At 41.0% G+C, this 13,912-nt stretch overlaps 1 protein-coding gene across 1 annotated transcript in view; it reads right to left on the minus strand.

The window, feature by feature from the left end:
- The window catches only part of USH2A (usherin), an 811,661-nt gene that overhangs the window by 286,783 nt on the left and 510,966 nt on the right, over window positions 1-13,912 (minus strand). The window contains exons 40-42 of the mRNA XM_047754984.1: window positions 13,786-13,912; window positions 7,750-8,084; window positions 6,360-6,482 (exon numbers count right to left, since the gene is read on the minus strand). The exon at window positions 13,786-13,912 is cut by the window's right edge and continues 502 nt beyond it. Of these exons, the coding sequence (XP_047610940.1) occupies window positions 6,360-6,482; window positions 7,750-8,084; window positions 13,786-13,912 (585 nt within the window). The remainder of the gene's footprint in view (window positions 1-6,359; window positions 6,483-7,749; window positions 8,085-13,785) is intronic.

A 13,912-nucleotide genomic window follows, 5' to 3' on the forward strand; every position in this document is an offset into this window, starting at 1 on the left:
ATAGAACAACTCATTTAACCGTATCTTGTCAGGAAATCTTCCCAGAGAAGATAACACTTGGGCTAGATATTGGTGACAGGTGGTAACTGGGCCAGGGAGGACATTTGTCCAAAAAGAAGTATTTTTCAGGGCAGAATGTATGAAGGCTTATATCTTGAAAGGGTCTGATGTGTTTTGGGAACGAATAAAATTCTTCAGCGCTGCTACAGATCGCCTCAGGTTATTTTCATCAGAATTAAAAATGTGTCAACTTTATTGATGTCCTAACAGAACTCATGTGTCAATATTGTCACCCATATAAATCATGCTTCCAAAAATGCAGGCTATTCAGTTCTACCTTCTACTAACTCTTCTTCGTATCCTCAGATTTGCCACAATCCACCATAAGCTTGGGTGCAATTGTGCACAGGAGAGGAGCTGAGAAACCCCTGACTGCCTACTGTTCCTCACGCCCTCAGATCCTTTGTGGGAAGAAATATGCAAACAAATAAAAAGGCAACACTGTTTTTGCTGATTACATCTGTAGTTGTTTACATTTGCCACTGACGGTGGATACCGTTTCTTTTCCTCACTTATTTGTCGCTAAAAGACTTTTTTTTTTTTTGCTAAAAATGCTGTTGAAGATTTTTTTGCTTTTGGAAATTGAAGAGTGATGATTATTGCACTTGAAAGTTTTAAAATTTTTTTTTTAAAAAATGAAAGTACAGCTGATTTACAGCGTTCTGTCCAGGTCTGCTGTATAGCAACGTGACCCAGTCATACAGACATAGACATTCTTTTTCTCATACTTCTTCCATCACGTTCTATCACGAGTGACTGGACACAGTTCCCTGTGCTGTATGGTAGGACCTCATCGCTTGGCCCTTCTAAATGTCATAGTTTGCATCTACCAAACTCCCAGTCCACCCCACTCTCTCCCCCTCCCCCTTGGCAACCACACATCCGTGTGGTCCTTTTTAGATTGTGCATGATATTTGCAGCTGTCATAGTCCTGTGGCTGTCTATACTTACGCTACCAGAATGTTACACCTAAAATAATTTTGTTATCATTTCTGTCTTTGTTCTACTATGCCATCTACATGAAAAAGAAACACAAAGAAACTAGATTTCTTTTCATGGTTTTTTTTTTTTTTTTTTTGAAGAAAGCATTAGGCAGTAAAATCTTCTTACGAAAAAAAAATGTATCCTTATAGATTTAGAAGTTCATTTTTGGGGAGGTAAGTTTTCATGTGGTAACACTTGGAAAAGGACAGTGTGACGTAAATGTAGAGGGAAAAAAATGGAGAAAAGCACTGTGACTTGACCACGTTAAATGTGAAATAAATTTTTGCTTATTTTGAATTAAATCCATGGCTAGGAGATGGTACACCAATGTTGACAGAAGCTGGCTTTCACTTACAAATGCAACTCTTATTCGCATTATGATATTAAGGAAGAAAACAACAGGACCTACCTGGCGTTGGTGGTCCTGGGAGCAAGGCCATCCCTCCCCTCCCCTTCCACGTGCAGAAAGCTCACGTCTTCACTTGCTACAACCTGAATATGTTTAGGTTGTAGGAACATGCGTCAGGGAGCTGACCCAATCTTTCCATATTGGCAAAGCAGAAGATGTCATTTGCTATGATAGTAGTCAATGACAATAACATTAAAATACAAGGTTATTTAATCTCATTCCAAAGAAGGAGAATGAACGTTTGACCATCATTCCCCAGAAACTCAGTCCTTCTTGAGGGCTGGACACACTGCATTTTTGTAAGTTAAAAAAAGGAGACTCATATTAGTGAGACTCACACTTAGATTTTATAGCATATTTCTCTTAAGGATTTAAACTTGAAAATAGTCAAGTCCAGTCATTCTTTGAAGAGAAGATGAGGATGGACTGGGAGGCTGGGGTTCATAGATGCAAACGACTGCATATGGAGCAGATAAGCAATGAGATCCTGCAGTACAGCCCAGGGAACTCTATCCAGTCACTTGTGATGGAACACGATGGAGGATAAGGTGAGAAAAAGAATGTGTATATATGTGTGACTGGGTCACTCTGTCGTACAACAGAAATGGATAGAACACAGTACACCAACTATAATGGAAAAAATAAAAATCATTAATAAAAAAACTTTGAAAATAAAAATAAAAAAGAAGTTGGATGTCTATTAATTTGGAATGCTTCCATATAAGGGTAATACAATTAGATCCTTGAGGAGTCACAGGAAGTTCTCTTTCTAGTTTGCCATTGACAAAGAAATCCTTGTAGGAACTTACAAATAATTGAATGGATTAGGAGTGAGAACATACCTCCCTTCACAAACTCCATGGCAGCTAAGTTATTATAATCTACACATCAGTATTTTCCTTAAAATAGAAAAAAAAGACCCATCACTTCCCATAACTTGTTCTTTCGCCAAATCCAGAACGAAAAGGAGCACATGCCACCACTGGGTTCACAGCAGTTTTATCTGATCACTGAGGAACCAAGCCTTGGGAGGTGCTGAAAATCATGAGGCTGAACTGATGCTTAAAATGACAGAGGTGGCTGCCCTTGTGTTAAGCCCAGCCTGACTCACCACGGCAGCATCAGATGACAACAGCACGTTTCTCAGATTTTCCAAGTGATGAAAATGTCAGGAAACTCAAAGTTATGGTTCCCCTAACAACCCTCACTTGGCCACTCAGCACAGAATTATAAAAGAAGAAAAGCTAGAAACTGACATGGAGTTAAACCTACAGTTATACTGAGTTTGCGTCCACACAGAGCAAAATTCAATACTTTCAGCAACTTCAAAAAAAGGCATCTTGCTGTGTAACTCGGACCAAATCCCACCCCTTACCTAAGACCGTCATAAGAACAAAACTATTTTTTGCTTAAACCAAATTATCTGGATAATTAGTTCAACTCTTCAGACTTAGAGATAGAAAGGAAAAAATAACTACTAGAATGATGAGAATTTTGGGATACAATAATATTTGAGATGAAAGTGGTGTGTTTTCTATGCATTAGGAGCATACAGCTAACCAAAAAAGACGGCACGACCAAGAAAATTGACTTCAATTTATACTTACTCTCACAAATGTATGCATAAAGGGATGCCCAGTGAATCTTAATTTTACTTTTTATATCAAGAGAAGTGCCATTTGAAAAACTGATTCCAGATGTAGCTGTTGGTGAGATCAGATTAAGATGGGAAGAAAGAGTGTAATATTCCCTTTATATGTGTAGATGTTAAGTTTTGAAGGAAATTATTAAAAAAAAAAAAAGGTGAGTCTGCGGAAAACAGGAAATTGCATATTTTTCCTAAAGATGCTGAAATCCAATGATCTCTCCTTCCCAAAAATATAGCCAGTCAAACAAATAAGTCAACACACATAAGCCAAAGGGTAGGGTCCTGAAGGGGGTGCAACACAGGTGTTCAAGAACATGAGCTGATTGCTCTGGTCTTTTCTGCAATTGGAGAGTCGCTCACCTACCAATGGGGCAGCAAGCCTGGCTGCCACCCCTCAGGTGGGTTAATGATGGCACCTACCAAACAAGATCAGCAAAACGTGCACAGCACAGGGTGCCCACTGGTGGTCTCATTTCACTTTTTTTGTTTTATTCCCCCCTCAGATTCGTGAGAGAAACCCCCTTAGGCTGGAGGGCACTTAGGTTTGTTTTTTTTTTTTTTTTACTCACAAGTAAGGGGTAGCAGGCTAGAAAATTCTTTTTCACAATATGAAGTGTCACACCATTCACTGTGAACACTAGAAAGGTATATATATAGATACATACATATATACACATATTTTTTATCACAAGCTGGTTACAAGTCACATTGATTTACTTGAATAATTTAAATGAAATCTTTGCAAGGCCTAACAGAAAAAAAATCCTTGACATTGAATATTATGAAGCTGGTCAAAGTATCACCTCAGCACATTTTGTTATATGTATACTTCCTCTCACGAAGTAGTTGTCATCGGTCTGTTTATGTCAGCTTATGCTTCAGTCAACTTTGTGGAGATTTAATTTCCTTCCCTAAATCTTGGGTTTGGACTCTGCTCATTAAAAATCCTTACAAGCATCACTAAAAATTCAAGAATTAAATTTTGGCCTTGGTCCTAATTCTTTAATAAGTTTTCATTGCTTCTATGAAGAAACAAAATTAACTTTCTGAGACACTCTGTTTTTCTGCCAAATGACTAGATCAGATTCAGTATTGTTAGAAAGTCAGATCCTATGTATTTTGGAAATTGCTGTATTTTAAGCATTTAGAGCTCACAGATCATACAAAGCTACTTTTTCATATGATTTCTCCAGGTGGGGCTGGTGAATCTGGTGTGTGTGTGTGTGTGTGTGTGTGTGTGTGTGTGTGTGTGTGTGTGTGGTTTCTTCCACTAGACTGTGAGCATTTTGAGGAAAAGGGCTATGCACGTTCCTTATCATAGTACCTTTCAGCATATCGTAAGCAAAAAGAGATTGCTGAATAAAAAGACTGGCTACCATGAACCTCTTAGAGGAAAACATAGGCAGAACACTCTTTGACATAAATCATAGCAATATTTTTTGGATTGACCTCCTAGAGTAATAAAAATAAAAACAAAAATAAATAAATGGGACCTAATTAAACTTAAAAAACTTTGCACAGCAAAAGGAAACCATAAAGAAAACAAAAAGAGAACCCACAGAATGGAAGAAAATATTTGCAAATGATGCAACCGACAAGGGATTCATCTCCAAAATATACAAACAGCTCATGTAGCTCAATGTTGAAAACAAACAACCCAATCAAAAAATGGTCAGAAGATCTAAACAGACACTTCTCCAAAGAAGACAGATAGTCAAAAAACACATGAAAAGATGTTCCACACTGCTAATTATTAGAGAAATGCAAATCAAAACTATAGTGAGGTATCTCCTCATACAAGTCAGAATGGCCATCATCAAAAAGTTTACAAACAATGAATGCCGGAGACGGTGTGGAGAAGAGGAAAGCCTCCTGCATTGTTAGGAGGAATGTATGTACAATCACCATGGAGAACAGCATGGAGTTTCCTTAAAAAAGTAAATACACAACCAAAATATGATGCAGCAATCCCACTCCTGGGCATCTATCTGGAGAAAACCATGACTCAAAAAGCTGCATTCAGCCCAGTGTTCACTGAAGCTCTATTCACAATAGTCAAGACATGGAAACAACCTAAATGTCCATGGACAGAGGAATGGATAAAGATGTGGTACATATACACAATGGAATACTACTCAGCCATAAAAAGGAAATAATGCCATTTGCAGCAACATGCATGGATCTAGAGATTATCATACTAAATGAAGTCAGTCAGAAAGAGAAATATAAATATCATATGATATCACTTATATGTGGAATCTAAAATGTAGCACAAATGAACCTATGTACAGAACAGAAACAGCTTCACAGACATAGAGAACAGACTTATGGGTGCCAAGGGGGAGGGGAAGGGAAGAGGATGGACTGGGAATTTGTGGTTGGTAGATGCAAACTTACACATTTAGAATGGATAAGCAATGAGGTCCTGCTGCATGGCACAGGGAACTATATCCAGTCTCTTTGGATAGAACATGATGGAAGACAGTATGAGAAAAAGAGTGTGTGTGTGTGTGTGTGTGTGTGTGTGTGTGTGTCTGTCTGTCTGTCTGTCTGTCTATCTATCTATCCAGACAGCTGGGTCACTTTGCTCTACCATACTACCCCCCAAAAAGTAAAATAAAAAAAAATCTTTGCCATGCAAAAAGTGACTCTTGAAAAATCAATGTATGAATTAAAAAAGAAAAAAAACCCCAGAGAAGTGAAGTGACTCGCCGAAGGCCACAAAGCAAGTCCTGCAGCACAGGATGAAAGCAAACCCAGCCTCCTGATTGCCCCACGTGGTACTCTTTCCTGGTGTTGCCTATTTGCCCATTTCTTGATTTCTTCCAACTCTAGAAGTCCTAAGCCTGTTAACAAAATACTTTTTGTGGATTGAATCCATGAATAATCACAAATTATTTCCTAGAAAAGCGAGCGTTTTGCCAATGCCCCAAACCTTCCCCAGGTTTAGACATTTCAGTGTTTCCAGATCCTGCTATTAGGTGTCTGGCTAGAGCTGTGACAAAGGCAATAGGTTAAGGCTCAAATATGTACAAATTCGACTTCAAAGGGCTTATTTTAAGCATGCAGTTCAGACGGCAAATATTAAACATGCTGATTGTTGCACTTCAATGATTAATGCCACAGATAATAATTGAACATGTTTTATTGCATAACTGATAACTTGCTCACACAATGAAGACACTAAGATGTTTTGAACTATTCAACCTGCCCCGAACTAAATGCCAGCATTTGTTTTTATAGTTTTTGTAATCTCACCTGCTAAGACCCTTATCTTCATAAAACCACTGAGTTCCTGAATAAATATTGTGCCACAGATTTAAATCTTCCGGGGGATTTGATGCAAGTGGTTGCTGGATTTTACGTCTCAGAAGCTCATATCTAAAGCAAAAGACAAGCAGAAACATCAGGATTATCTCAACTAATGTTATTACCAAAATTCAGGTTGTCTTATGGTACGAGTGGGCGGTGTGTATGGGTAAGCATGAGGAAAACATCTTAATTTTCAGTTACAAAGTTTTTTCCAGATAATCATTTTTTTTTTTTATCTCTGGCCCAAGGGTCATTTGTGTAGCTACTTGATATGATGAGCTACATGCACGCTTTGCTATTTTCAATAAGTGGATAACATTTTATATTTCTCCCAGATTTTCCAGTTTCACATCAAATAGAATTACAAAAAGCTCATAATGTTAATGATTTCCTAAGGCTTCTATACCGTCCACACTTTATAAACAACGGCGATGTTATCAATGCCGTGCTCTCAGCTAAAGGGTCAAGTTGTTATAATGCCATTTCAGAATCACAGTTCATTTCTTTGATCTTACCTATATCCCTGACCGCATTCTTTCAAGTTTCCAGATGATGATAACATGCCAAAGAATTATTGCGTTAGCTTTAGAATCTCCAGGCGTATTTCTGCAAATGTCTCATGGATCAAGTTTGCTTCCCATACAATAAAAATATACTTTGCAAAGCGAGAGAGGGATTGGGGAGAGAATCATTAGAGGAGGCTGATTGTCATTTCAAAGGGTTTTTAGTCCCTCACGATATCATGGTATTTGCACCTTGATGAACTTTGACGGTTCCATTTAAGTCAAGACACACATATGAAATTATATGGCTGAGTAGTATTCCACTGTACTAATGGCATTTGCAGCAACATGGATGCAACTAGAGATTCTCGTATGAACTGAAGTTCAGCCAGAAAGAAAAAGACAAATACCACGTGATATCATTTATTGGTGGAATCTAAACTTTGGCACAGATGATCTTTTTGCAAAACAGAAGCAGATCCCAGCCAAGGAGAGCAGACTTAGAGTTTCCAGCGGTGTGGGGAGAGGCAGAGGGGTTGGTGGATGCAAACTGTTGTATTTGGAGTGGATGGGCAGGAGCCTACTGTACAGTCCAGGGAACTGTGTGTGACTGGGTCACTTTGCCGTGCAACAGAAATTGAAAAAAACATTGTAAATCAACTATACTTTCATTAAAAAAAAAGAAAAAGAAATGAGATGACGGTTATGAGGGAAGAATATCCAATAAGGAATTAATTCTATTTTCTAGTTCATATGTGAGGAGCAGCTCCTTCCTTCCTTCCTGGAGAGAAGAGATGATGATAAAATCCCAAAGCACCGTCACTTTCTCTTACCTCAAATTGGGTCCATTGGGCCTGGACGGCGGCTGCCAAGAAATGCCCACATACGATGGGCTCAGTGGGATCACAGACAGCGGGCTCAGACCTTGGGGCAGGGCTGGGTGTGTGGTCACAGGGGTGGGTAAACTCTCTGTGCACCCGCCGAGGTGCCCGTTACCCCCTGAGCAAGCCACGATGGTGACAGAATAGTTCGTGAAAGGAATCAGATGAGTCACGACGTGACTTAACGTGGAGGAAGTGAGGCTGGTGAGGGTGGCCTGCGGGTCGGGCATGCGGACCTCATAGCTGAGGATGTCGCCGTTCGGGATGAGGGGGGGGTTCCAAGTGACCTGAAACAAGAGAGAAACCTAGCGTCAGCGTGACAGCTGGGGGACCGAGCAACCACAGCTCATGACGCCTAACATTTGGCTCCGTCTTGCTTTCGGCTGAGGCGCTCTCTAAACACCCACTTGTCGTGTCGCCCTTGGCACAAGGCAGTAACTTCGGATCAGGGAGCAGTGCACCAGGAACTGAACGAAATGCCCTTTCCTGGGTCTGGCTTTTCATCTGGATACTCTCTGAAGCTGTCAGACGAACACACACCTTAGCGGTTCCTCTCCTCCGAGGGTGGCCTGAAGGACCCTGAGCCCACTCACAGAGAAAACTCACCCTTGCACATGCATCTGTGGGGCAGCAGCAGGACGTGAGGCTTTCCTGCTTATAACTCAATTAAACGAAACATCAGAACTCCTTGCTTTGCATTAGTGGTGTGTCTTCCAAACAGGCCACTCGTCTTTTTTCTTTTATTTTTGGATGGTGCGAGTGGTGCAGAAATCAGTATTTGCATTTTCTGAGGACGCACAACTGAGTTCCTGCATCTCACTAGCACATAACGTAGCACAGCCAGTTAAGCTATGCCTTCGTATCCTGTTCTCAAAGATAAAAGACGTGCAGAAAGCTTGAAAACGGGACCTGGCCCCATGTATCTCTTCATCTGGCTACTGATGTGTATCCTTTCATATCCCTTTATAATAAGTTGATAGTTTAGTGAGAAAAAAAAATAAAGACAAGCAAAGGATGATCCTGTTTAAGCCACAGACGTGGGCGCCAGAAGAAAGAAGCAATGTTTGGGAATCATGTCTCACATGGCTTTTCTTGTCTAGCTCAGTATTATAGGAACATACTGCTAACCCTCTCATGCTCTTATGGGGGCAAAATGACCCTAGAAAAATATGCATTAGAAAAGCACTGGAAAATCAATTATTTATCTGCTATCCTGGTTCATCTGCTGTATTGTTGCCTTGCAATGTTCCTTAAATTTAGAGTGCATATCTCATCTCCCAAAGAGGCTGTAAGCGTCTCGACGGTGGGGTCTACACTTATATTCACTTAACGCCATGTAGCCAGAGACACGTTCAGTCAGTACTGATGGTTACTGCTGACGCCACTGTATGTTACCTTGGCTTACATTTATTTTGAAAGTTGAAGTTTTCCACAAAGGGATATATTGACGTTTACTGTTGTAATTCTGTACAAAATCAAAGTCGAAAAGGAATAATAGGAAAATTAGCGTGGAAAAGGGTGGAACAAAAATTTCTCTTTTCGGGAGTTCCCGCTGTGGCTCAGTGGGAAGGAACCCAACTAGTATCCATGAGGATGCGGGTTTGATGCCTGGCCTTGCTCAGTGGGTTAAGGATCCGGCACGTTGCTGTGAGCTGTGGTATATGTTGCAGATGTGGCTTGGATCCAGCGTTGCTGTGGCTGTGTTTGTAGGCCTGAAACTCCTTCTCTGACTTGACCCCTAGCTTGGGAACTTCTATATGTCGCAGGTGCGGCCCTAAGGAAAAAAAAATAGGAAATTTCTCTTTTTGATCAAAGAGAAAAAATGTTTTCCAGGAAGAATCTGACTTGAGATTTTCAGAGGATATTCTTAACTAACACTTGGTGACAAAATGGGTTCCTGCCACGCCTCAGTTGGACAGCTGCTTGAGGATAACTGCCCTAATCTATAATTAACAAGGTCCTGACATCCACTCAAATTTACCTACATGGCTGGAAATCATCGCTAACTTTAAAAACTTCTAGGAGTTCGCTTCTGTGCTGCTGAAGGAAGTTTTAAGTGGTGTTCCTTCAGAGCATAAAGGATTTGCTTGGATGCGGAAAGAGGCAAGAAGCTTAAAGTCAGCAAAATTTCCGAGCGGACATAGGATTCCATTTGTTTTGGAGGTGTAATTTTCACCGTGGATTCGAAAAATGAGTCAAGGCCAAACTAATGGGGCCTCCTGGTACTTGGAATGTAAATGAGAAATGGAATCGCAGCTCAATTCTACTCGGCTCACTTGTGGAATACACCTGTCTCTGGCTCCAGAATACTCTGAGAGTTCCGATCAAGATTTGAAAGAGCTCAGATCTTGGAGATAGACTGTTGGCCTGAGAGTGAATGGATTTGGAACTCAGTTGAGAAGAGTGTTCATAAGACAGAACTTGAATAAGATATCTACCTGCAGAGATGAAGAGATTTGCTGTAATGACTCATTTGAAGATCGCAAAATCTCTGCGTTCACTATTAGGATGAGAAATAAAAAGGGAATCACTGCATTGCCATCACACTGCCTATTTCTCAGATAATCTGTAATCCTAGGATACTGACTTCTCAAGATCCTTTGAAACTAACGTGAGCCAATAATGCTGAAGTATAAATACACTGTTTCAATATTTTTTTTGGTCTGTTTTGTCTTTTTAGGGACGCACTCATGGCATATGGAAGTTCCCAGGCTAGGGGTCTAATTGGACCTGTAGCCATCAGCCTACACCACAGCCACAGAAATGCCAGATCCAAGCCGTGTCTGCAACATACACCACAGCTCACGGCAACACCGGATCCTTAACCCACTGAGCAAGGCTAGGGATCGAACCCGCAACGTCATGGTTCCTAGTCAGATTCGTTTCCACAGCACCATGATGGGAACTCCTGTTTTAATAAGTATATATAACCCAATACTAGATTCAGCTGAACATGCCTGATGACTCTCTTCATTGACAACTTTTGATTTCTAAAGTGGGAATTACCAAAAGGCGTGAATTTTTAAAAATTATCACTAATGTACACTGCTTGGAGAGTCCAAGCACCTTTTAATGTTTATGTTTTAATTTAAAATTTTTCTCATTTTTAAAAATTTTGTTGAGGTATAGTTGATTCACAAGGTTGTGATATTCTTCTGCACAACAAAGGGATTCAGCTATACATGCACACACATTCTTTGTTTTTAATTTTATGGTTGCATCCACAGCATATGGAAGTTCCCAGGCCAGGGACAGACTCCGAGCCACCTACGCCACAACTGTGGTAGCACCAGATCTTTTAACCTTTTGCACCTGGACGGGAATCACACACACACCCCCCCCTAGCGACCTGAGCCCCTACAGTCGGAGTCTTAACCTACTGCACCACAGGAGACACTCCCCAATTACCTTTTCAGATCATTTAGATTCCTGACCTGGCGAATGCCTGTGAGATTCAAGCCAATCAGAACGTTACTTTTGGAGTTCCCGTCGGTGTTGTGGCGCAATGATTAATGAATCCGACCAGAAACCGTGAGGTTGCGGGTTCGATCCCTGGCCCTTGCTCAGTGGGTTAAGGATCCGGTGTTGCCGTGAGCTGTGGTATAGTTTGCAGACGCAGCTCGGATCCCGAGTTGCTGTGGCTGTGGTGTAGGCCGGCGGCTACATCTCTGATTCAACCCCTAGCCTGGGAACCTCCATATGCTGCGGGAGCAGACCTAGAAAAAAGGCAAAAAAAGACAAAAAAAAAACCCCAAAACCAACTTTACTTTAGGGGTCTCACAAGCCATGAATGGTTATTTTACGGTGCACACTGAAGTACAGTTAATTTACAGTGTTGTGTTAGTTTCAAGTGCACAACACAGTAATTCAGTTACACACACACACACACACACACATATATATATATTCTTTGTTGGATTGTTTTCCATGATAGGTACAGCTCCCTGTGTATAGTAGGTCCTTGATTGTTTACCTGCTTTATATATAACAGTGTGTATTTCTTAATCCCAAACTCCTAATTTATCTCGCCTTCCGTCCCACCCACTTTCGTAAACGTAAGTTTGTTTTCTGTGTCTGTGAGTCTTTTCCTATTTTTTTTTTTTTTTTTGGTTTTTTGCCTTTTCTAGGGCTGCTCCCGCGGCATATGGAGGTTCCCAGGCTAGGGGTCTAATCAGAGCTGTAGCCACCGGCCTACGCCAGAGCCACAGCAACGCGGGATCTGAGCTGCGTCTGCAACCTACACCACAGCTCACGGCAACGCCGGATCCTTAACCCACTGAGCAAGGCCAGGGATCGAACCCGAAACCTCATGGTTCCTGGTCAGATTCGTTAACCACTGAGCCACGACAGGAACTCCGAGTCTTTTCCTCTTTTGCAAATAAGCTCATTTCCATCACTTTTTTAGATTCCACATAAAACCGATATCAGGATAATTGCCTTTGACTGACTCATTTCACTCAATATGATAAACTCTAGGCCCATCCATGTGGCTGCCAATGGCATTATTTCATTTTTTAAAATGACAAGCTGTGTATATTATTTCATTCCCAGATGAGGTTACAATATCAAAAGAGGGGGAAAAAAAAAAGAAAGAAAAAAAAATAGGCAACTTGTTTTGAATACTTTGGATCATCATTTATAGATGCTGAATCAAGTAGGGTTGTGCACCGAGCCATTATTTTTCTGAAAATATTTGTTCTTTTCAGATTTCCCTAGTTATTAAATTTTTGTTAGAGAGAATGCAGAAACATGTCCATTATATAGCTTTGCCTTTGTGACGGGACTGTGTTTATGTCGCATCGTATTGATCTGTACCATTGCCGAAGTTTTGCAAAACTCCCTTAGGATCAAAAAGAGGCGTCATTTCCGGAATGATTAATCACACTAGGTTTGTTTGGGGTTCTCTTTGGGCTCATTTTGTTTGGCCATTGAGTGAAGAGCAATTCTTGAGATTCATATAATAAACATTGTACACCATGCACCTCGAGTTAATTTTCTTTTGATGTTTTATGAACAGAATGCTACGCATTTGTGACATTTCTATCAAGAATTCTATATACTGGTGTGTTGCTTTGACCAATCTCATGTTGCCTCTAATTCAGACTTTTAAAAATAGCTATTCGTTCGTAGGTTCAATTAAATTTCTTCAACAATTTACCCTATTTCGCATCACCTAGTGTTTGCTTTCGGTCGGGGGTGGGGAGAGAATGCACAACATAGACTCAATAATCATCTCAACAGATGAACTTCGCTGTTATGCAAATGTCCTTTGTTTTGTGCTCTGGTGAGCAGGCTCCTGCACCAATGCTTTTGGCAGGCGTACAAGACTGAATCCATGGAAGCATGTGTGTATTTACACAAAAGAGGCTTCTAAGCTACAAAACTCCCTCCTGTTTGGTTACACTAATTTCCCTTGAATGAAGTTTGTCTGCAAGCCAAAACAATGGTAGTTATCCTGCCCTCTAGGGTTCACTCCCAGCAGAATGAAGTGAATAATTGAACCGTTCTGAGATAGCCCCTCAATCCGTTATTTTTATTTCTTTGCCCCCATCATTTTGATTCTTTGATCATTAAAAACAAAAGATGAGAATCTTGGCAATTGGAACTTTTGTTAATATGCTAATCCATCCCCCCTAACCCCCGTATTTCCTTACTGCTTCTCATTTTCTGATCTATTTAAATCTGACTTGGTGGTTACACTAAGCATCCCATTGTGGCATTCAAGGTATTTCAGGTGTGTGAGGCGAGTGGAAGCATCTCGACAATATAATTAAGGGGATACAGGGAGAAATGAAAAACTGACATCGAATTCAAGCTAGTTTGGGCCAAAGGCCAAAATCCAGTTTCTCCAGTGAATGCCTAAAACAACGTGTGTGTGTGTGTGTGTGTGTGTGTGTGTGTGTTGTCAGTAGATGGCTCCGTTCAACACAGAGTCAATCCAGGGGACATGCCTATGTCTGCAGAGTAGACAGACACTCAGCCTCTCACCTTGACTGCGTGGGGTCCTAGCACATCCACCACGGGGGGCTGCACCCCAGCAGGTCGCGAGGGTCTTGTGGTCACGTCTGCCCATGCGCTGCTGTTTGCACCTCCATCCAGGGTGCTCATGAGGACC

Source organism: Phacochoerus africanus, chromosome 12 (genome assembly GCF_016906955.1).
Source record: "Phacochoerus africanus isolate WHEZ1 chromosome 12, ROS_Pafr_v1, whole genome shotgun sequence".
NCBI lineage: Eukaryota > Metazoa > Chordata > Mammalia > Artiodactyla > Suidae > Phacochoerus > Phacochoerus africanus.